Here is a 24868-nt window from a genome sequence, read left to right as displayed (position 1 = left end):
AGCTCTTAGGTGCCTTGTCAATGAGCAGTAATATTTTGAAAGGAATCTTTTTTTCTGAGCAGTAGGTCTCAACAGTGGGCTTAAAATATTCAGTAAACTGTTCTGCAAACAGATGTGCTGTCACCCAGGCTTTATTGTTGCATTGATAGAGCACAGGGAGAGTAGATTTAGCATAATTCTTAAGGGACCTCTGATTTTCAGAATGATAAATAAGTATTGGCTTCAACTTAACGTCACCAGCTGCATTAACTCCTAACAAGAGAGTCAGTCTGTTATTTTGAAATTCTGAAGCCAGCACTGACTTCTTCTCTCTAGCTATGAAAGTCCTAGATGGCATCTTCTTTCTTGTTTTTTTGTTTTTTGTTTGTTTGCTTGTTTTGGCAGAGTCTCACTCTGGTCATGCAGGCTGTAGTGCAGTGGTGTAATCACAGCTCACTGCAGCCTTGACTTCCCAGGCTCAGGTGATTCTCCCATCTCAGCCTCCCTAGTAGCTGAGACTACAGGCATGCATCACCATGCCTAGCTGTTTTTTTTTTTTTTTTTTTTTTGTATTTTAGTAGAGAAGGAGTTTCTCCATGTTGCTCAGGCTGGCGGCATCTTCTTTCAATAAAAAGCTGTTTCATCTACATGGAAAATTTGTTGTTTAGTGTAGCCACCTTCATCAGTTATTATGGTACATACCTTGAATGCACTAAGGTATGCCTGTACTCATATATTGCCCTTTATTCCTCTTACACCATTTACTACAATTTTTCTTAATGTTTAATGTTATGCCTAACCTTGCTATCAGGATCAGCTCCATGAAGGAAGGGGCTGTGTCTGTCCTGCCCACCAGTGTACCCTCAGTGCCTATTGTGCAGAGAGGCAAATGCCAGATCGAAGATTATTAAATGGCTTGTCTTTAAGGCCAGCGGATTTAGATGGGGGGAAAAGATGAGGAGGAAATCTGAGGCCAAAGACTCAGTCTGAGCAGAGGCCATGCATTTCACATGGGCTTCTTTGGCTGTGACAGGAAGGTGGAGAGAAGCAACTTAACTTAAACTGCAGAGCAACAAGACTAAACTCAGCATCTGCAAGGATAGAGTGACCATCCAGGTAGACGATGGGCTAGAGGAGTCCTGGAAGCAGAGGGAAGTGTCCTTGTGATGGGCCAGAGGTAGGGAAGAGGAGTGCTCCTCCAAAGTCAGGTTCTAAATTGATCAGGAGTGTCAGAGGTATGATGCTTTTCTGGAACTCTCCTGGAGATCTGAGAGATCTTGAGCATACTGACATCTTTACAATTAGATTTCCAATCCATATCAAAGGATATTGGAATGTTGCTGCATCTCTTGGTTAAACCTGGATTTTAAAAAATAATTAAATAATATATACTGCTAAAGATAAACTAATTCTGACAGCTCCCATAGCCCCCCAATATTTCCCCCTCCTTTCTTTCAATTTCTGGCCAGACCCCCTCTACCACACTGGGTCTCTTTGGCCCCATGTCCCAGTCCCACTTCACATGGTGGCTGCTGGCTCAGAGCGGTGCCCAGTCAATTCTGGGAAGGATAAATATAATGATTGTGTGCACCTGGGGGCGCTGGCAAGGATGATAATGGCATTTGGTCCTTCTTCCTGGCATGCAACTGGCCTGCCTCCTGCTCCTCCTAGTGTGTGTAGGCTCTCCTCCTACACACACTAGCATCTCTATCACCCTTGTCCTCATGGCAGAGTGACTTTTTATTTATCCACTGACTTGAGTGGTGGAGTTTATTTTATTGGGTTTTAGCACACACGTGAAGCCTTTGAAAAGCCTCTTTAGTCAATGACTGTATTTCTCTTCTGACCCCCATGTCCACCCCCACTGAAGCCTCCCGAAGGTCCATGAAGTCTGGATGATAATTAAAGTCATCCCAGCTGTTGTCCTGGTCTGCAAAGCCCTGTGGCTACCCTCCCTGCAGGGCAGCAGCTGCCCCACCCACTGTCCTCTGCTCAGCACACCCCGCCCATACCCAGCCCAGAGTCCACCCACGCGCTGCCCCTCTGCCTGGAGCACTCCTGCCATGCAGGTCCCGGCCTGTTGCGTTCATTTAACTTTAAAGATTAATTGGCAGGGCGTGGTGGCTCACGCCTGTAATCCCAGCACTTAAGGAGGCTGAGGTGGGCAGATCACAAGGTCAGGAAATCGAGACCATCCTGGCCAACATGGTGAAACCCTGCCTCTACTAAAAATACAAAAATTAGCTGGGCGCGGTGGTGTGTGCCTGTAATCCCAGCTACTCCGGAGGCTGAGGCGGGAGAATCACTTGAACCAGGGAGTCGAAGGTCGCAGTGAGCCGAGATCACGCCACTGCACTCCAGCCTGGCAACAGAGTGAGACTCGTCTAAAAAAAAAAAAAAGATTAATTTACAGCAACGCTTTGTAAGCACTCTTTTATTAGCACTGTGACCTATCTGAAATATACTGAAAAGGCTGGGCGCGGTGGCTCACACCTGTAATCCCAGCACTTTGGAAGCCCGAGGCAGGAGGATCACTTGGGGCCAGAAGTTTGAGGTTATGAGTCTGAGAATAGCCTGGACAACATAGTGAGACTCTGTCTCTCCAAAAAAATTTTTAAAATTGAAAACTTAGCTGTGCCTGGTGATGCATGCCTGTAGTCCCAGCTACTTGGGAGGCTGAGGCAGGAGGATCGCTTGAGCCCAGGAGGTTGGGGTTGACTCCAACTTGGGCGACAGAGTGAGACTCCAACCTGGGTGACAGAGTGAAACTCCATCTCTAAAAAAAAAATTTATAGCAAACAATTTGTTCTTTTATTAGCACTGTGCAGTATTTGAAATACACTGAGGAATGCAGACTAAGATTAGCAGACGCTCATGGACCCACTATCCAGCATTAGCAAATGTTCACATTTTGCCATATTCGCTTCCAATTATTATTATTATTATTATTTGAGACAGAGTCTTGCTCTGTCACCCAGGCTGGAGTGCAGTGGTGCAGTCTTGGCTCACTGCAACCTCCACCTCCCGGGTTCAAGCGATTCTCCTGCCTCAGCCTCCCAAGTAGTTGGGGTTACAGGTGCGTGCCAACACGCCCAGCTAATTTTTGTATTTTTAGTAGAAACAGGGTTTCGCCATGTTGGCCAGGCTGGTCTTGAACTCCTGACCTCAACTGATCCACCTGCCTCGGCCTCCCAAAGTGCTGGGATCACAGGTGTGAGCCACCACGCCTGGCCTGCTTCCAATTATTTTTATATGACATTTTATGTTACATATAACTAGATATAAATATATTTACATGTAAACATATATTACATATTGTATACATTTTTTAACATAGCAAAGCCTCTCACATACAGTTACAGACCCCTTTGTAACTTTTGTCACCATCCTGTGGCCTATTCTCTCCCTCCCTGCACAGTATCCACCCTGAAGTTACCGTATCTTCCTCCCGCCCATATTTTTGAACTTTTGCTGCAAATACATGGTCCCTGAACTATATATAGCATTTATTCTATATTTGGTATAGTTGCTTCATTCTACTGCTGGCATTTTCCACTCAACATCCCACCTTCCAGACCAATGCTGTTGCCATTCACAGGCCTAGTTCATTCTATGAAAATGCTCTACAGCGTTCCCTTCCCTGAGTGCCTCACCACTTATTTTTCCGCTGCTCCTTGATGGATGTTTTTGCTTTTTTCCAGTCTTACAAGCAGGTGGAGTCTGAATGTTCACCTAGGATGTTTCTCTAGCAGGTGGAATCACATGGTCAGCTGTGCGAGATGCGCCATGTTGCCCTCCACAGCATCCACCCTACACTCCCCAGCAGCGTGTGAGAAGGCCCTGCTGGAGTGGCCACGGGACCCTCAGAGGAGCCTAGGCCCTACAAGGTGGGCCGGTCTCCCGTCAAGTGCTGTGAGGTTTGCTACGTTCATTCAGGCACCACTTGGGAGATGGACCCTCGGCATTGAGGAGGAGGCGGGTTCTTGTTTGGATCTAGATGTGTTGCGTTGTAGGTAGCATAAGGAGCTGTGTTCCCCACCTGGTCATGTGGTAGGACAGCCATCTGTTGTCACCATCCCTGTAGCACCAGCACATATGATGCCAGCAGGAGTGGAAGGCCCCACTTCTCCAGGTGTCTTCACCTGCCACTTACTGGAACCTGCTCTGTCAAGGCAGGCACTGAAGGTTTCTTCAAATATAGCTGAGACAGGGAAGGCATGCTTTGCCTTCAACATCAGTGACCCGAGTCCTCTGGAACTACCTCCAAAGAGTAAGAGCCCTTTCCTCTCTCAGACAACATGCAGGCAGGGTAGCGGCACCCCTCACTCCCAACATAGAATGGAACATAGTCTGCGCCCCTGTAGATGATCTGAAGGCATCAGGGGACCATGTGACACCAACCTCAGTCTCAGACGGGAGGCGCTGCACAGCGGTGCGCAGCGTGGGATGGCGCCTCTCAGCCCTGCCCCTCTGTTCTTCCTGATCCTGCAACAGTATCTCTCTGGAATGGCAGTCACTGCCTTCCGCCAGCCCCATCACTGTGGCTGGGGAGGAGGAGGCAGTCACAGAGGCCTCAGGGAGCAACATCTCCCACTGCCCAGGCCGTCAGCAACACAAGCGAGACGTGGCCTCTGCCCCAAGGGTGCTTGCAGAGCAGTGGGGAAGGTGAGTGTGGTGGTTAGTGGTTAATATTAAGTGTCAACTTGATTGGATTGAAATATGCAAAGTATTGTTTCTGGGTGTTTCTGGGTGTTGCCAGCAGAGATTAACATTTGAGTCAGTGGACTGGGAGAGGAAGACCCACCTATGATGTGGGTGAGTACCATCCAATCGGCTGCCAGCATGGCTGGAAAAAGTAGGCAGAAGGTGGAAGAAGCTGACTTGCTGAGTCTCCCGGCCTTCATCCTTCTTCCGTGCTGAATGCTTCACACTCTCGAACATCAGCCTCCTAGTTCTTCAGCTTTTGGACTCTCGGGCTTACACCAGTGGTTTGCCAGGGGTTCTCGGGCCTTCAGCCACAGAGTTAAGGCTGCACTGTTGACTTCCCTACTTTTGAGGTTTTTGGACTCGGACTGAGCCACTACTGGCTTCCGTGCTCCTCAGCTTGCAGACGGCCTATCATGGGACTTCGCCTTGTGATCGCGTGAGCCAATTCTCCTTAATAAATGCACTTTCATATATATATATCTCCTATTAGTTCTGTGCCTCTGGAGAACACTGATGAATACAGTGAGAGAGGTGGCTGGCACACCTGGGGACCCACAGAGGAAGAGAGGGAACTCGAAAGTCCCCACTGAGCGCTAAAGGGATTCCCAGAAAGTGAGCTTTCCCTCCCGAGGGGAGGAGGAGAAACAGGACGCTCCTGCGGGTCTGGGGTGTGTGGATGGCTTGGAGGGGATGCGGGAGCCACAGGTAAACTGAGGCTGCCAATGGAGGGAAGAGTAGGTACCAGCCCAGGGTTTCGGGGCTGTAATCACAGCCCCAAAGGTCCGGGGCCTACAAGCTCATTAGGTCCTTATAAAACAGTTTAACGCTGCCACCTCGTGGCAAGCTCAGAGCAACTTATTCCTGGAGAACAGGGACAGAGGAAAAACCATCTGGTGACGCGAATGCAATAAGAGGAAGGCGCTGTCTGGTCTGGCATGCAGGGCATGGCATGGGAAGAGCACAGTCCCTTGGCAACTTGAGCCTGTGGAGAGAGGCCGTGAGGGCAGTGGTCACTAGAGCCCTTCCGCTGAGGCGGAAGTAAAACTTAAACCTCACTTAAAATTTAAAACTTAAACCTCACTTAAAATTTAAACATAAAGTTATGGCAGTTCCTCAAAAAATTAAACAGAATTACCCTTTGGTCAGCAATTCCACTTCGGGGTATACACCCGGAAGAATTGAAAGCAGTGTCTTGAAGTGACAATTGTCTGCCTAGAAGCATCATTCATGAAGCCCAGAGGTGGAATCGACCTCGTCTGTGAGGGGGAGTGCAGGGGTGGCTGTGAGGCCTCAGGGCACTTGCCCCACTGGGTGCCCACAGCCTGCCTGGAGTCCCACCTCTGCTCACGCACTACAGGCTATCACTGGGAACCTCCTACTCTGTAGGCCCACCCAGCTTGTGACTGTGGCAACCCTGTCCCGTATCCAGACTGAACAATATCTGTCTTCTGCGCTCCCTTGGGAGCAGCTTGGGACAGGCAGGTGGGGTCATGCTTAGGGCCAGCAGCAGGACACAGAGGGGCAGGTGGCCAGCAGGCCTGCCCACGCCCATGCTCCCCACATGAGGTGGGTTTTCCTTGGCTGCAGGCTCCTCATCTCCAAACTGACAATGTGCATCATTGTGAGGTGACATGGTGTGGGAGGTGTAGTCCCTGGATGCCTGAGGAACAGCCCGAGGGTGGGCAGTGCATTCCAGCACCCCAGCTCTCCAAAGCCCCTTTGACCTCCCTGAAGACAGTGTTCCTGCAGCTTCCCGGGGCCAGGCCACCTTTGTCCTCGCCCAGCTGCCTAGTGTGTTTCGGCCCTGCCCAGTGTCACCCATCTTGTGTGACACCTCCACACCCCACTCCGGGCGCCTCCTCTGCGGCCACCCTCAGGCTTCTTGCGTTGCCCACCCCCTCCAGCTTCCCTATGCAATTCTCAGTCTCATCCTCTACACCTCTGGCTATATTGGGGAGGGGCACAATACTTTTTTCCAGTATTTTTTAAATTGTGGTAAGATATATATAACATAAATTTGTCATTTTAACCAGTCTTAAGTGTACAGTTCAGTGGCATGAGGTACATTCACACTGTTGTGCAGCCATCACCACCGTCCATCTCCAGGACTTTTTTGTCTTCCCAGACTGACTCTCTGTCCCCATTCAACACGAACTCCCCGTTCCCCCCACTCCAGCTCCCACCATTCTACTTCCTGTCTCTAGGACTCTGGCCTCTCGAGGCACCTCATGGGAGTGGAGCCCCATAGTGCCTGTGCTGGTGTGGCTGCCTTCTTTCACTTAACATAATGTCTTTAAAGTTCAGCCGTTGTATTATGTATGAGAATTTCATTCCTTTTCAAGGGTGAATACTATCCCACTGTGTGTTCATACCACATTTTATTTATCCATTCATCTACAGATGGACGCTTGGGTCGATTCCACCTCTGGGCTTCATGAATGATGCTTCTAGGCAGACAATTGTCACTTCAAGACACTGCTTTCAATTCTTCCGGGTATATACCCCGAAGTGGAATTGCTGACCAAAGGGTAATTCTGTTTAATTTTTTGAGGAACTGCCATAACTTTATGTTTAAATTTTAAGTGAGGTTTAAGTTTTACTTTTTAATTTGATGTTCAGTTGTTTGAGGAACTGGCATTCACAGCATCTGCACCATTTTCGATTCCCAACAGCAGTGTGCAGGGCTCCGGTTTCTCTACATCCTCAACAACGGTTTTTATTTTCTGTGTTTTTAATGGTAGTCATCCCAAGGGATGTGAAGTGGTATCTCATTGTTTTCATTTGCATTTCCCTAATGATTAGTGATGTTGAGCATCTTTTCATATGCTATTGGCTATTTGTATATCTTCTTTAGAGAAATGTCTATTCAAGGCCGGGTGCAGTGGCTCACGCCCGTAATCCCAGCACTTCAGAAGGCCGAGGCAGGTGGATCACCTGAGGTCAGGAGTTCAAGACAAGCCTGACTAACATGGTGAAACCCCGTCTCAACTAAAAATACAAAAAAAATTAACTGGGTGTGGTGGTGGGCACCTGTAATCCCAGCTGCACAGGAGGCTGAGGCAGGAGAATAGCTTGGACCTGGGAGGCAGAGGTTACAGTGAGCCAAGATCGCACCACTGCACTCCAGCCTGGGCAACAAGAGTGAAACTCTGTCTCAAAAAGAAGAAGAAAAAAAAGAAATGTCTATTCAAGTCCTGTGCCAGTTTTTGAATTGGGTTCTTTGATTTTTGTTGTTCAGTTGTAGAAGTTTAAAAAGAAAATATTCTGGATATTGACCTTTTATCAGATGTATGATTTACAAAGAAAAAAACAGTTCAGAGAGTATAAAAAGATGAAGTATTTTTTTAAAGAGTAGATAAAAGTAGATAAGTTAGAAATACATCATTGTTCCATATGTAAACTTAAGACTCTTTTGCCTATGTTTATTCTGGTTCTTTTCACAGTACATTGAAATCATCAATTGGTCAGGTGCAGTGGCTCACTCCTGTAATCCCAGCACTTTAGGAGGCGGAGGTAGGTGGATCACATGAGGTCAGGAGTTCAAGACCAGCGTTGAACCCAGGACCCAGGAAGCAGAGGTTGCAGTGAGCCGAGATTGCACCATTGCACCCCAGTCTGGGCTACAAGAGTGAAACTATTAAAAAAAAAAAAAAAGGGCTGGGCACAGTGGCTCATGGCTCATGCCTGTAATCCCAGAAGTTTGGGAGGCCCAGGTGGGTGGATCACCTGAGGTCAGGAGTTCGAGACCAGCTTGGCCAACATAGAGAAACCCCATCTCTACTAAAAATACACAATACAGCTGGGTGTGGTGGCACATGCCTATAATCCCAGCTACTTGGGAGGCTGAGGCAGGAGAATGGCTTGAGTCTGGGAGGTGGAGGATGCAGTGAGCAGAGATTGCACCATTGCATTCCAGCCTGGGTGACAGAGCAAGATTCCATCTCAAAAGAAATAAAAAATAAAAAAATAAAAAACGGAAATTATCAATTTACTTTTCTGCATCTTGTGTCTGAATTAGCAGAATCTGTCTCATAAGAGACTGCGGTAGGGAGAATTCTAAGATAACCCTCAACAACCCACATCCTATGTAATTCCTCCCCACAAGGGTGGGAGGGACTATGAATATAATGGGCTATCAGTCTCGTGACTGTGTTAACCATATAGCACTTTAAGAAAGGGAGATTATTGATTAAGGAAGGGTGATGTCCTTGAAAGTTCTGACCAAATCATGGGAGTCCTTTGTGTATGGGTCTAGAGGTCACAGACAAGAGAAGTCAAAGATTCAAAGCCTAGGAAGGATTTGATGCAAGAGACCCTGAGGCTACCCCTGAAGGAGGAAGCTGCGGTATTGTGAGAGGGCCTGTGGGAAGGAGCCAAGTGGCCTCTAGGAGTCGGCAGTGGCTCCCAACAAGCAAATGAGCGCCTCAGTCATTCAACTGCAAGAAACGGAATTTTGCCAACAACCTAAATGGGCTGGAAGGCAAATTCTTCTGCAGAGCCTTCAGAGAGCTTGCGGCCAGTCGACACCTTGAGTACGAGACCTTCAGCAGAGAACGAAGTTGGGCCATGCCAGATTCCTCACCCATGGGCATGGCGTGGTCATATATTTCTGTTGTTTTAAGCCACAAGGTTTGTGGTCATTTGTTGCACGGCAACAGAACACTAATAGGAATTTTGGCTCCAGGAATGAGGTGCTGCTGTAAGAAACATTTAAAAATATGCTGGTAGTTTTGGAACTGGGCAGTGGATGGAGCCAGGAAATATTTTGAGGAACATCATTTAAAAAACTTAAACTACCTTAGAGAAAGCCTCTATTTCCTTGGATAGACTGTGCATAGAAATCTAGAATTTAAGGCTTCCATGGTTGACAGCTCACCAGGTGGGGGGTATGCTACTGGAAATGGGGTAGGTCCTGATGACGTCACAGCAGAAATTGTGTCCAGCTGCTGTGCAGGGAGCAAACTTTCAGGGGCCTGTTTGCATGTATGTTTAATCACCAGACAGGTTCCTCCTGCCTGCTGCACAGATAAAATCAATCTACTGAGACTGTGCTGTTGCAGTAGAGAAAGACTTTCATTGACCAAGCCCAGCTCACACAGGAGAATTGGCATTCTCACTCAAATTGGTCTCCCTGAAGGCTCAGAAGCCAGGGGATTTTACGGACAATTGATGGGCAGGGGGTTAGGGAATAAGTGCAGCTGATTGGTAGGGGATGAAATTATAGAGGTGTGGAAAATGATCCCCGTGCACTGAGTCCACCTCTGGGTGGGGCCACAGGGCCATTTGAGTCATGAGTCGCAAGTCTAGGTGGGGTCAGTCTGAAAAATCTAACAACAACAACAAAAAAATCTTAGGTTCTACAATAGTGACATTATCTATAGGAGCAATTGGGAGAGTCACAAATCTTGTGACCTCTGGCCATATGACTCCTGAGCTGTAAGGGATTGTAGAAACTATGCCCGTCTTATCAGAATTCAGTCCCCTCCCATAATCCTATTCTTGTGGCCTTTCATTAGTCTTACCAAAGGTGTTTTTCAGTCCCTGAGCAAGGAAGGGATTAGTTTTAGGGAGGAACTATTATTATCCTTGCTTTCAAATTAAACTATAAACTAAATTCTTCTCAAAGTTAGCTTGGCTTAGCCCCAGGAATGACCAACGACTGCTTGGAGGTCAGAAGCAAGATGGAGTCAACTATGTCAGATTTCTCTTACAGTAATAATTTTGCAAAGGCAGTTTCATGTGGCTTAGGGGATTTCTAAGCAACCCTTTGAGGTGCTACCTGGTTTCATCTTGCTACTTATAGCAAAATGTGAAGGAAGAGAGATAAACTGAGGGAAGAACTGCTAAACCAAAAGGAACCAGGACTGGAGGGTTTCGAAAATTCTTAGCCTCTCCAGATGTCAAAAGATGCTAAAAGTCAGAGATGGTCACTGAAACCACAGCACAGAGAAAAGGTTGACACTAAAATGTTCTGCTAAGACCCCAGAAAGACCAAGAGGTCAGAATAGTCAGTCGATCAAAGGGCCCTTTCAAGACATTGAGGTATAGTCACAACAGAGGGCCCCAAGCCCGCTGCCATCTCAGCAGGAGGCCCTGGTGGAGGAGGGACTATCTCAAAAAGGTTGTGCATGTGACTTTATCTAATGAAGTGAAACTGGTGAAACACACTTACAAGGACTATGAGGTTCTTGAGATGTTTATGTCAGCAGAACATTCCAAGCTCATACTGACAGGGACAGAGAAAGTACGCAATGAAAGAAGGCCTCCGGAATTCCACTTACGGAAAGCAAGGCTACTTTGCATAAAAAAGGAAGGATGACCAGAGCTGAGAGCCACAGAGAATTTTCTCCCAGGCCTTGAAACCTAATGGAGTTTGTCCAGAAGGATATAAAAGCTGTTATGGACCAGTAACTGCTTTTTACTGTCCATTCCCCCAACCTCCTTTTGAGCATTATGCTATGCCCATCTTGTCATTGTATGTGCACAATGTTGGGGTAGGAAGTTTCTTTAATTTCATAGGTCCACAGGTGAGGAAGAATTGTGCTCAAGGGCTGTATTTAGCAGATTACAGCTGGGAACCTCATCCATATTCTATTTGGAGTATTTAAATGATGAGATTGTGGATTTTGAGCTGATGAGATAATTCTATTTAGATTTAGATGATGAGATTTTGAATTTTAAGTTGAGACTCTAATGAGATTGCCAGAGGCGTTTGAACCAGAGCACCTCCATCTTGAATAGAGGCTGGTAAAATGAGGTTGAGACCTACTGGGCTGCATTCCCAGGAGGTTAAGCAGTTTTTTTTTTTTTTTCTTTTTTTGAGATGGAGTCTCACCGCTCTGTTGCCCAGGCTGGAGTGCAGTGGCGCGATCTTGGTTCACTGCAAGCTCTGCCTCCCGGATTCACATCATTCTCCTGCCTCAGTCTCCTGAGTAGCTGGGATTACAGGCACCCACCACCACTCCCAGCTAATTTTTTTGTATTTTTTAGTAGAGACAGGGTTTCGCCATGTTAGCCAGGATGGTCTCTATCTACTGACTTTGTGATCCTCCCGCCTCCGCCTCCCAAAGTGCTGGGATTACAGGCGTGAGCCACTGCGCCTGGCCTTTTTTTTTTTTTTCTTTTAGACAAAGTCTAGCTCTGTCACCCAGGCTGGAGTGCAGTGGTGTGATCTCGGCTCACTGCAGCCTTTGCCTCCCAGGTCCAAGCTATTCTCCTGCCTCAGCCTCCTGAGTAGCTGGGACTTACCGGCACCCGCCACCATGCCTGGCTAATTTTTGTATTTTAAGTAGAGATGGGGTTTCACCATGTTGGCCAGGCTGGACTCGAGCTCCTGACCTTAGGTGATCCACCCGCCTCGGCCTCCCAAAGTGCTGGGATTATAGGCGTGAGTCACCGTGCCCAGGCCCCAGGAGGTTAGGTATTCTAAGTCACAGGATGAGATAGGAGGTAGGCAAAAGATACAAGTCATAAAGATCTTGTTGATAAAATAGGTTGGGGTAAAGAAGCCAGCCAAAACCCACCAAAACCAAGATGGCAATGAGAGTGACTTCTGGTGGTCCTCAATGCTGATTATATACTAGTTATAATACATTAGCATGCTAAGAGACACTCCCACCAGCGCCATGACAGTTCACGGCAAGGTCAGGAAGTTACCCTCTATGGTCTAAAAGGGGGAGGAACTCTCAGTTCTGGTAATTGTCCATCCCTTTCCCTGGAAACTCATGAATAATCCACCCCTTGTTTAGCATATAATCAAGAAATAACCATAAAAATGGGCAACCAGCAGCCCTCAGGACTGCTCTGCCTATGGGGTAGCCATTCTTTTATTCCTTTACTTTCTTAATAAACTTGCTTTCACTTTATGGACCTGCCCGAATTCTTTCTTCTGCAAGATCCAAGAACTCTCTCTTGATGTCTGAATCATGCCCCTTTCCAGTAACAGGATGAGGCGCTTGGTAACCTTGAGGTATGCTGAATGCATTTTGGGGATTGGGAGGGACATGCGTCACTGGAGGCCAGAGTTTGGGCTGTGTTAGGTAGAATTCTAAGATGACTCCCTGCCACCCAGCTGTTGTCTATGACCCTCCTGTTGAGTGTGGAGGGACCTGCGACTGAGATGGCACAGCCCTCTCATGACTGTGGTATGCTGGAGTTTAAGAAAAGGATATTGTATTGTCCCTGGTGGGCCTGACCTAATCCCATGAGCCGGCGTCCTTATGGAGGAGTGGGTTGAACTCCGAAAGCAAGCTGGAAATGCTTGATGACGTGATGTAAGCACTTGCCCTCTCATCATTACTGTATATTTCTGGGCTTGGGCCATAGTTGCCTTCATGTCTCCCCTGCACAGTGGAGTTCCTGGAGGGAGGGGCCCTGTGACGCTCTGGGGGTTTCCAGTGACCCCTGCCCCCTACCGACCTGGGCTCCCCGCACCCGCCGCGCGCAAGATCCGGTCTCAGCGCCCCGATGGACGCAGGCGGTTTCCTGGAGCCCCACGGTTGGCCACGCGCCGCGCCGCGGCCACCGGCCGGATGAGGGACGCAGGGGCAGAGCGCTCATGCCACGGCTGGCGGGGGCACTGCGCACTGGCTGCCTCCCTCCTCTGGCCAATTCTCCTGCTGCTGCGCGTCCAGTCCACCTCGTCCCTCTCTGCAGGTGAGCGGGCACGGGTGGCCTAGATAGAGCGAGGAGCAGAGGTCGCCTGCCTCTCGTGGCCGTCCCCCTCCGCCCGACGCCGACACCCGCCAGGAGGGCCCAGCCAGGCCAGGTCTGGCTCTCCGGCCCTGGGAGGAAGGTGCCTTTGAAAGGAGGGGAGAGGGCGGGGCGCTCCCCCGCTGGCTCTGCCGGGTTGCATCTCAGGCCTCTGCAGTCCAGCGCCCCACACACCCTCATTTCCAGGATGGGGAAATGCTACTGTAGACGGGATTGTGGGCGGAGTGTCTCTCGTTCTCTTCAGTCTAGGAGAACACTGGGCCGGGAAGGGAGGGCACAGCTGCTTGGGGGCCGCGCAGTGGAGCAGTGCATCCCTTCTGTAGCAGGCAGCTTCTGCGCCATCACAAACGGCATGGAGGCCTGGGAAAATTCGGGCCCAGTGGTCACCCCCTAGCCCCACGGGCCGTCGCCCCGACAGGGGGCCATGGGCTGTGTGCTTCCGGGTCATCCAGGTGGTGCTGTCACATGGGCCACGTGGCTTCACCCTGAGCCTTGGACTTGTCCCTCCTGTGAAGTGACAGGAGGGGCCTGGTGGCCCCGAGTCCTGTTGATCCTGACATTTAGGGGCACCAGGGGCTGGCGTCCTTCATGCAGGCACCTCATTGCTCGGCTGTCTCCACAGTGTGTGGGAAGACCAGATTCAGCGGGAATTCCTCTGGGAGGCCCACCGGGAAGATCTCTGGAGGCCAGAGGGCGGAGCCTGAGCGGTGGCCATGGCAGGCCAGTCTCCTCTACCTAGGCAGTCACATCTGCGGAGCTGCCCTTATCGACGGCAACTGGGTGGCCTCTGCTGCTCACTGCTTCCAAAGGTGCATCTTCCCTCCACGGGCCCCGCTGTGGGAGTGCATGCAAGAGGGAAGCCCAAAGAGAGGGCGCAGCCTTTTCTTTGTACCCTTTGTTCTGGGACAGTTTACTGCCCCAGGTGTCCTGCCTTTGACTCAGCAGTGCCCTGTGCCTGGAATGCTGTCCCTGCTCGTCACTCTGCTCCAGTCTCCTGACCAACTGTATGGCATCTCCCAAGCAGAGGCTCCTCCCTCATCTCTCGCTCTGGGGTTGGGCATTCCCCAACCCCATCCCACCCCACACCACATTGGTCAACCTGCTAAGATGGTGTGGTTGTCTCATTACATGCACATTACTTTGAAATAGCTAAATGGAGCCGGGTGTGATGGCTCACACCTGTAATCCTAGTATTTGGGAGGCTAAGATGGGAGGATTGTATGATTCCAGGAATTCCAGATCAGCCTGGGCAACATAGTGACACCTCATCTCCACAAAAAGTACAGAAATTAGCCAGGCCTGGTGGTGTGCGCCTGTAGTCCCAGCTACTTGGGAGGATCACTTGAGCCTGGGAGGTCAAGGCTGCAGTGACTGTGATCACACCATTGCACTCCACCCTGGGTGACAGAATGAGATCCTGTCTGAAAATAAGTAAATAGTTAAAAGTAAAAATAAATAGTTAAGGCCCGTCACAGTGGCTCACACCTGTAACCCCAGCACTTTAAGAGGCCAAGGTGGGTGGATTGCTTGAGCCCAAGAGTTCAAGACCAGCCTGGGCAACATGGCAAAACTCATCTCTACTAAAAATAAAAAAACTAGCCAAGTATGATGGGGCGTGCCTGTGGTCCCTGCTACTGAGGAGGCTGAGGCAGGAGGATCACCTGAGCCCAGGGAGGTTGAGGCTGCAGTGAAATGTGGTTGTGCCACTGCACTCCAGCCTGGGCCACAAAGCCAGATCTTGTCTCAAAAATAAATTAAAATAAAATAAATAGCTAAATGAAAATTAACTCACTCTAGTTGGGATTATCAACAAATAGAGGAAAACAGACTTTCGTTCTAAAGGGAACCACCTCCAGCCCACTCTCCGTCTGCTGTAAACTTTAAGAATCAAAATCCTAATGTTCCACTCAGGGTGAACTTTGGTTTCTGCATCTTGCCCAGCTCTAGGTCATCCACACAATCTCAGCGGGCCGCGGTTTTTCTTGTGTAAATGGTAGTGGGTGTGCAGCATCCCAGGCCACACACTTGACACACGCTTCAGGTGATAAGACAGAGTGACAGTCCCAGGGCTTCCCAGGACCAGGCATGCATGGTCGAGCACCTGGCCCCTTCCAGCCAGGGCTCATTGCAGGCTGTCCAAGGAACACCTGCCTGCCGGAGCCTCCCCTAAGTCCTGGCTACTCACATATGCTGGCACATTCCTCCCCAGAAGGGTCCTGCGACTCTGTATGTCCAGCCACCAGGGGGTTCTGTCACTTCTGGAGAATTATTTGCCACTGTCCCCACAGACCAGAGTGAGGGATGAAACAGATGGGCTCTGTCCCAGGAGGTGTGAGGCAGAGAGTCAGGAGACTGAGTTACTCCTCCGATGCTTCCTGGGCTTGCTGTGTGCCCAAAGGGAGTCGGGGAGGATGTCAAATTCTGATCCAGGAAGCCAGAGCTTTGGATATAGCTGGCTGTAGCATCCTCCTCAGGTCCCACTCATTTATTCAGCATCCACAGGTGCCAGGCCTCAAGTGAGGCCCATTGCATGGTACACAGAGATACAAGCCCCACCCTGAGGCTTCTCATCCTGTCAGGAAAGTGAGGCACAAGCCCAGGACCATGGTAGACCCTGCGCCAGACAGGGGCTCAGAGCAGGAGAGGCCTTGGGGGAGGTGGATGCAGGCATGTGTGGGGAGGAGAACCACACAGCCAGGACCTGTGGGTTGGTAAGTCACTCGTTTTCTGGAAACAAGAAGTTCAGTTCCATGAACTCCTCCATGTGCTTCACAATTACCTACTGAGTTCCTGTCACCAGCTGGGGCAGCCTTGGAGAAGGTGGTGTGTGAGAACTGGGGAGAAGTGGGTGGAGCATGCTGGCTGGGGAAATAGGGTCTTTGAGAATTGCTATAGGTCATGGGGCCTTGGGAGGGTTCTGGTCAGAGCTAGGAATGAGCCAAGTCTCTTCTATTCTGAAATGAAGAGGTGAAGTGTAATGCACCCCCAGTGTTTTCTACACTAAGATTCTCTACTCCTTTGAGTCTGGGGCATGCTGGGAAAGCCATCGGGAATCATCCAAGGCCAAGTGTCCTGAGGCTGTAGGCCCTCAAGCTTGTGTCAAGAGCAAAGCAGGGCTATCTGACACGAGGAAGGGAGGAGAGAGAAACCCCAGAGTGATGGTGGGGTCTGGGTGCCTTCCAGGTGGGCAGCTGGGGTGAGGGTGCTGGCCCAGCATTCAGAGGAACCTCCCCACAACAGGTCCACTGACCCATCTGATTACCAGATCCTGCTTGGGTACGACCAGCTAAGCCATCCCACGGAGCACAGCCAGCAGATGACAGTGAATAAGATCATGGTGCACACTGACTATAACAAGTTGCAGCGCATGGGGAGTGACATTACCCTGCTGCAGCTGCACCGTCATGTGGAATTCAGCTCCCACATCCTCCCCGCCTGCCTTCCGGAACCAACCATGTGGTTGGCCCCTGACAGCTGCTGCTGGATATCTGGTTGGGGAATGGTCACCGAGGATGGTGAGCAGTGCAGGGCAGGCAATGCAGGTGAAGGCGTGGGGGGCCATTTCGGGGCTCTGCCAGTCTTCCCGAGTGTCACAATTCCCCCTGACATGGATCAAGCGGCCTGAGCTTCTCTCACTTTTGGAGGCAGGCACTTGGGCTGTTTGACTCTGAGCCATTCAGGATTCCCTGGTGCTGAATGTTGCTGACTCCACCCTGACTACAAGGGCCTGCTGCGGTCTGACCTCCTCTGGGGCCTCACCAAACTCCACTGGAGCTTCCACGGCTGTGGAAGGTGCTGGGCATCAGTAGCAAGTAAGAGCAGGCCTGCGGGTATGGTGGCTCACGCCTGTAATCCCAGCACTTTGGGAGCCTGAGGTGGGTGGATCACGAGGTCAGGAGATCGAGACCATCCTGGCCAACATGGTGAAACCACATCTCTACAAAAAAAAATATATACACACACACACACACACACACACACACACACACACACACACAAATTAACTGGGCGTGGTGGCACGTGCCTGTAATCCCAGCTACTCAGGAGGCTGAGACAGGAGAATCGCTTGAACGTGGGAGGTGGAGGTTGCAGTGAGCCGAGATCGCGCCACTGCACTCCAGCCTGGCGACAGAGCAAGACTCTGTCAAAAAAACAAAACAAAACAAAGCAAAACAACAACAACAAAAAAACAAAGAGCAGGCCTGTCCTCCGGTCCAGGTGTTTATGGCTCAAGAACACTTACCTCTGTGAATGTGAACCTCACTGCTCACCCAGTATATTTGTCATATATTTGTATATTTGTAGACTGAGAGGGAAGAAATGTTAGTCAAAGACTCTAGCAAAAGAGTGAATGCTTTTGATTTAGGGAAATATAATGATGAGTGCAAAAAAGTAGAATGGCAATTTGGCATTATTTGTGGGGTCATGATCTGGCACAATATCTCAGAGGAGGCATTTTGGGACAGGACTTTCTTCCATGAACAGGCCAGAGCTGGCCTCCCTGCCCTGGCCACTGAATGTCAGTCACATGGCCCTAGTCATGAGAGCAGCCAGCCCTCCAAAGACAGCCTCCTGGGACTGTCATTCTCAAATCATTTTTTTTTTTTTTTTTTGAGATGGAGTCTTGCTCTTGTTGCCCAGGCTGGAGTGCAAAGGCATGATATCGGCTCACCACAACCCCCACCTCCCGGGTTCAAGTGATTCTTCTGCCTCATCCTCCTGAGTAGCTAGGATGATGGGCATGCGCCACCACACCTGGCTAATTTTGTATTTTTAATAGAGACGGGTTGCTCCATGTTGGTCAGGCTGGTTTCGAATTCCCGACCTCAGATGATCTGCCCACCTCAGCCTCCCAGGGACTGTCATTCTCTAAGAATCAAGGCAGAGAAGATTCTCCAGGTGGGAAAGGAGGAGCTAGGGCCTGGGGAAGTCACCAGTTAGTTGGATCAGCTACTGAGCAGAGAGCCACCGACCTTGATGAGAGATCTAAGCTCCAGTCATGCTTCTCTCTCCACACACCGGCAGCCCCCAAGGACACATGAGGCCCACACAGAGCAGGCATTGTGCAGGGGTGGGCCCCTGTCATCACACTGCTCCCATATGGGGACCCCAGGCCAGATCTGGGAGTGACATCTGGAAACAGAGCCCAAGTGTCCCCAGACCACTTGCTCCTTGAGGAAGGGCCGTGCCTGATTTGTCACACTGCTACACTGCTCAAGCCCACCCAGCACCTGCTAGGTATGCCACCAGCCAGGCTGGCACTCCAGCTGCCACCCTCCCTGCCTCCAGCTCTGCCTCCTCTTAGCAGCCAGAGAGCTTGTTTTTGACCCTTCTATTGTGTCCCAGTGTGCTTGGAACCACACCTCCAACACCACATCCTGGCTAGGAGGGCCCCTGCTCTGGGCCCTGAGGCGGCTGCACCTCACCCTTCACCCCACGCCTGCTCCCTTGCAGCCACATTGGTCTCCCTCCTGGTTCTTCTTACTGCAGGCCCTTCCCCTTTGCCTGTCCCCTCATCTTCCTGTGCTCTCCCTGGGCGAGCAAGCTGGGGAGGGAGGGCTTCCCTCTGGCTGCAGCTGCAGCTGCAGCCCACATCTGACACCTCCTCCCACAGTCTTCCTGCCTGAGCCCTTCCAACTTCAGGAGGCAGAGGTCAGTGTCATGGACAACAGTGTCTGTGGATCCTTTTTCCAGCCCCAGTACCCTGGCCAGCCAAGCAGCAGTGACTACACCATCCACGAGGACATGCTGTGCCCTGGGGACCTCATCACAGGAAAGGCCATTTGCCGAGTGAGTGGGCTCAACCTCTCTCCCCTGTGCTGCCCTGTGCCTCTGCCACAGGGTCTCCTCTGGACCCTGCCCGAGCCCTGACTTCTTCCTGAGCCCAGCCAAGCCTGAGGTGTCAGAGCCAGGACAGAAACTCCCCAAAAGCACTGGCCCATCTGTTTTCTTTGTATCTTTTAAGAAACGTTGTTGGTCGGGTACAGTGGCTCACGTCTGTAATCCCAGTGCTTTGGGAGGTCGAGGCGGGTGGATCACCTGAGATCAGGAGTTTGAGACCAGCCTGACCAATATGGGGAAACCCTATCGCTACTAAAAATACAAAAATCAGCCGGGCCTGATGGCGCGTGCCTGTAATCCCAGCTACTCGGGAGGCTGAGGCAGGAGAATCGCTTGAACCCGGGAGGCGGCGGTTGCAGTGAGGTGAGATCATGCCACTGCACTCCAGCCTGGGGGACAGAGTGAGACTCCGTCTCAAAAAAAAAAAAAAAAAAAAAAAGAAACCTTATTGAAGCACACCATGCACAGGAAAGGGCAAAAGTACAAGTGTCCTGTGGAGGAATTTTCAGAGACTGACCACTCACGTACCCAGCACCCATGGGTTTCATCCATGCCCATTCCTGACGCTAACTCCCCCAGGATAACTCTGCCTGCTTTCTAAAGCACCACGGCTTCATGTGGGGACTTTTAGCTGAGTGAAACCATATGGTATGCAAGCTTTTGCCCGGTCCCATCAGTCAATGCTGTGTCTGTGGGATGCATCCATCTGGCGTGCAGTCTGTATTGTTCATTTTTATTGCTGTATGCTATTCCACTGTGCAAAGACACTGCAATTTACTTATCCATTCTAGTGTGGGTGGCATTTGGGTGGTTCCCATTTGAGGCCGTTGCAAATGGAATTGCTGCAAACGTCCTGGTGTATGCATTTCAGAGCACGTAAGTTCCCATTCTGGTTGGCGGTCCCCTTGGCAATGGAATTGCCTTGCCATGAGACATGCACATGTTCATCTCTCCTTGAGATGAGAAACTCTGCAACCTGGTTGTACCAATTTGCATTTCCACCAGCTGGGGAGTGATAGTTCAGGTTGCACCTGTTGCTGCCACTCCGTCAAATTGTCTGCCATTTTCATATGAACTCCTGTGTGTGGTTTTTAACGTGCATTTCTCTGGTGACTGGTGAAGATAAGCCCTTTGTCATATGTTTATTGCCTCTTTTGTAAAGTGTCCGTGCAAGTTTTTTGCCAACTATGGGATTGTCTGCCTTTCATTCTGAATCATAGGAGTTCTTTATCTATTGTGGATATGAGCCTATTATTGGATATGTTCATATATTATGAATGTCTTCTCCCACTACGTGTAATCTTTTCATTTTATAGTGCAGGGAACTGAGGCCCAGAGAGGAAGTGTATCACCCCAACGTGAGGGGTCACAGCCACAGTCAAGCTTGGAAGGGCCCTGCCCTTCTTGGGAGCTGTGGGTCCCAGGAGGACTCCTGCAGGATCCTCTCCCTCTTTTTTTTTTTTTTTTGATACAGGGCCTTACTCTATTGCCCACACTGGAGTGCTGTAGCACAATCTTGCCTCACTGCAACCTCTGCCTCCCGGGTTCAAGTGGTTCTCCTGCCTCAGCTTCTTGAGTGACTGGGATGCACTACCACGCCCAGCTAATTTTTATAATTTTAGTAGAGATGAGGTTTCATCATGTTGGCTGGGCTGGTCTCAAACTCCTGACCTCAAGTGATCCGCCTGCCTCAGCCTCCCAAAACTGCTGGGATTACAAGCGTGAGCCACCGTGCCCGGCCTCCTCTCCCTCTGTTGTGCCTCCCTCTTTTTTTTTCTCTCTCTTTGGTCACCTCATGGTGCAGAAACATTCTTCGATGACTCCCATCACAAAATGCCCTACAGGCACCCTCCCTGCTCCCCACAACCTCCTTCCACCTGATCCGTCCCAGCAGGGCTCACCCCAGAGTGCCTGCCTGTGCCCTCTCTTGCTTCCTGGGCTCCGTCCTCACCACAGCCACGCTGTCAGGCGTTGGTGCAGCATTCCCCATCAGACGCCGCGGGCGGCCCCTCCTGCTCTCTGCTGTCCTCCTTGGAGGGGCCCTTCAGCCTCCTGACACCAACAGCCCACTGTGCACCACTGAGCCTGCTTCCCTTGCCTTGCCCCATTTCCTTAGATAGACAGAAAGGGTCAGATATGGCAAGTCCTGTCTGTTGACCATTTCCCGCCAGCCTCTGCCATCCCTTCTCCTGCAGTTGTGTCCTGATGGGGCTCAGGCCAGAACCATCCTATCAGACAGAATCTGCACCAGCTCCCATGGGTTCCCTGCCCACTGACGAGGCTGTAGGCTGGCACAGTCAGGTCCTGCCCCTCCTTCCTGTGTTGGCTCAGAGAAGCTCTAGGATTAGAGCAGCCCTTCTGGGGTCCTTCCAGGCCGCCCCGATCCACACGCCACATCTGCGATGCCTGTTCATGTGGAATGTCCCTCGGGGCCTCTTCAGTGCTGTCTGCACACAGAAGGGGCTTGGTCATGTTGATTGCACAGATGGCAGGAGGGTGCTTGTTTCCTTGGGATTCCCTTTCTGGCCTGTGGGATGGGGGTGCTCTGCCCATGATGTCAGGGACTTCCTCGCTTGGGGGCCCTGCCACACTCACACTCCCCCGTGCCCACCTGGGAGCCCCTGGCACTTGCCCTACCCCCAGGCTGGGCACAGGCAGCACCTCTTTTCCCCTCAGCACATCCCACAGTCTGGCATTTTCTAAAAAGCTCAACCAAGAAATGGAGGGAACAATAGAGACCTTAATAAGTCAAGGACATCTGGATTCAGGACTCGATTTAATCCCAGCACCTTGGAGGCCAAGGCAGGAAGATCACTTGATACCAGGAGTTCAAGATCAGCTGGTAACATGCAAGATCTCCATCTCCATTTTAATTTTTTTAAAAAAGTTTAAAAAAGAACAAAAATGGCCAGGCACGGTGGCTCATGCCTGTAATGCCAGCACTTTAGGAGGCCGAGGCAGGTGAATCACGAGGTCAGGAGATTGAAACCATCCTGGCTAACATGGTGAAACCCCATCTCTACTAAAAATACAAAAAATTAGCTGGGCGTGGTGGCGGGCGCCTGTAGTCCCAGCTACTCGGGAGGCTGAGGAAGGAGAATAGCATGAACCCAGGAGGCGGAGCTTGCAGTGAGCCAAGATCGCGCCACTGCACTCCAGCCTGGGCATAGAGCGAGACTCTGTCTCAAAAAAAAAAAAAAAAAAAAAATACTGGTGGGATGCAGTGCTTGGCAGAAGATTCAGGCCAAGGCACAGCCAGCCCTCCAGGCTGGCACCCAGCCACCCAGCCACCCTGGGGACCACAGGCGGTGCCTTCTCCCCACTGGGGTCCGGAGGGCTAGGCCTGGATGTCCATCTCCTAGAATCCCCTGCTTATTCTCATGGGTTTGTGACTGCCAGCATGGAGGCTCTGCCCAGGGTCTCCTTGGGAGCTTTGTGGAGTGAAGCTCTAGGGCCCGGTGCTCGAGATTTTGACCCAGGAGGTCCCTCCTGGGTCTAGACTTCTAACGTCGCCCAGGTGACTGATGAGCGCCACTCACTCAGGCAGTGGAGACACCTGCCGCACACCTTGCTTCCCACATTCCATCCTGGAGAAGCGTAAGGGCCCCTCCTGTGCCCTGAACAATGCGTGTCCCTCCCTGTCTTGGTCCCTACCACCCATGTCCTCTCTGTTCTCAGGGAGACTCCGGGGGTCCCCTCGTCTGCCCGTTAAATGGCACCTGGTTCCTGATGGGGCTGTCTAGTTGGAGCCTCGACTGCCTCTCACCCGTCGGCCCCAGCGTCTTCACCGGGCTCCCCTACTTCACCAACTGGATTAGCTAGAAGAAGAGGGAGAGCCCCCCTCCAGATCCCGCCGTGGCTTCTCCTCAGGAAATGCCCCCAGCCCTGGACAGCATGACCTGTCAGGGCACCGTCCACAAGACCGGGCTCTGTGCAGCCCTTCTGGCTGCTCACACCTTCCTCCTGCTGCTGATTCTCCTGGGGAGCCAGTGAAGGGCCAGGGCCCCTGGCTTCTTACCACAAGCGTGCCCACCTCAGGCTGGCTTCCTTGCTGAGCTCTGCACGCTCCTGACGTGTTTCCATCTCTGAGCTCTCCTGTCCACCCAAGGCCACCCCTGCCTCAGGCCTGACAAACTAAAAACCACCCAAGAAGCTTCTTGCTCTGGTTTCTGGCCAACTAGAGCCATTTCCCATGCTCCACTGTGTCCCCAGCTCCTCAGGGAGGGAAGGTCTCCCTCCTCCCTGGGCAGGGGCCCGGCTGACCATATGGGAGCCAAGTCACTCTCCTTGGGAAGTTGGGTCGCGCAGACTCAGGCCCCATTCCTGTCCTCCAGGGCATGCAGTCTTCCAGAAAATCGGGGCCAGGGCCTCCCCACATGGAAGAAGCCGCCTGTCCTCCTGGAGCTGGGTGCTGTGCACCGGTCACGGATGAAGAGGCATCTTCCAGGCGCACAGGTCACAGAGGCTCTCCTCAACAGCTTGCAAGTAAACTGTGAAGGGGGCTGAGGTCTTGGGTCAGCAGTACCAGAGCTGTGTCCCAGGGGTCAGCTCTCAGCTGACTGCCCCCTGTACCCACAGCCCTGCCCTCTCCCTGCCTCCAGAAACCCAGCCCCCATCCCTGTGGCTTACTCCAGCTTGTAGGGGTTGTGGCTTAGCTGACCCAGGACTTGCTGGTCCAGCACTGAGCCCATAAACCTGACTCTGAGTTGCCCCTGCAAACCTGTCTGAGTCAGGTTTGTATCCTAACGAGTCAGCAGGACTCTCCAAGGGCCTCACACCACAGCTCTCCTGCAACCCCCAACCTGAGCTCACAATAAAGAGAGGGCAGCCCCCAGTCACTGCAGGTGCACTGTGTCCCAAGTGCCATCCAGGTGTTCTGTGCAAATTATTTCCACTCCTGTTGTCACTCAGATAGCCCAGGCCCTCACCAGCAGGTGGCAACAAGTGAAGTCTCATGGGCACGATCGGCAGAATCTCTTGGTCTTGAAGCCCTCTGACACTAATGCAGACGCTTCCTTTCCAACTCAGAGCCTTCCTTCCCTCCTTCCTGGTGAGGTGCCACTGAGCCAGACGCCTGTGCCGAGCACAGTATCTGGCTTTACAAGTTCAGCAGTGTCTGGAAGCAAGAGAAAAGCATTTCCTCTCCTGACGGCAAACTCAGTTATGGGGCTGCAGAGTGGGACTGCTGGGCCCTGAGGTGGGAATTAGCACTTGATCAGTTCAGATTTAGAGCATTAGCCACCAGTGTCGCCAGAACTGCCACTTTCCCTCTGCCCATGGTGGCCCCATGTTGGCTGGGCTGGAGTTCCCTCACGTGGCGACTTGTGCTTTGTCCATCAGCAGGCATGTTCCTACGTGGAGCATGGAGTTACTTGATGGCCTGCCTGTCCATGAAGCTCCTCTGGCCTCCTCCGATTCTGTGGCTGCAAATCCACACCTAGGAGCTCTGCAGGCCTGCTGGTTTCTGTGCCTGTCGGTTTCTGCGCCTGGAACCCACCTCAGCACCGCAAGCCGCATTCAGTCTCTTTTTATAGATCTGGAACCCGAAGCCCAGCGTTGTTAGGAACTTGTCTAAGGTCACGTGGTAATAAATACTGGAACAGGGATTCAAACCCACATCTCCAGAGAG

General features: G+C 51.2%; 1 protein-coding gene across 1 annotated transcript; it reads left to right on the top strand.

Moving 5' to 3' along the window:
* Nucleotides 1–13172: 13172 nt before the first annotated feature.
* LOC101179376 (serine protease 40) lies at nucleotides 13173–23232 on the top strand. The gene is given in 4 exon segments (XM_012497799.2): nucleotides 13173–13341; nucleotides 16639–16913; nucleotides 19013–19188; nucleotides 22918–23232. Coding segments are annotated over 4 exon segments (864 nt in total). The 5' UTR covers nucleotides 13173–13243.
* The last annotated feature ends 1636 nt before the right edge of the window (nucleotides 23233–24868 follow it).

Source organism: Nomascus leucogenys, chromosome 20 (genome assembly GCF_006542625.1).
Source record: "Nomascus leucogenys isolate Asia chromosome 20, Asia_NLE_v1, whole genome shotgun sequence".
Taxonomy (NCBI): Eukaryota; Metazoa; Chordata; class Mammalia; order Primates; family Hylobatidae; genus Nomascus; species Nomascus leucogenys.
Note: the sequence above shows the minus strand (reverse complement) of the source record. Positions and strands in the feature narration are given on the sequence as shown.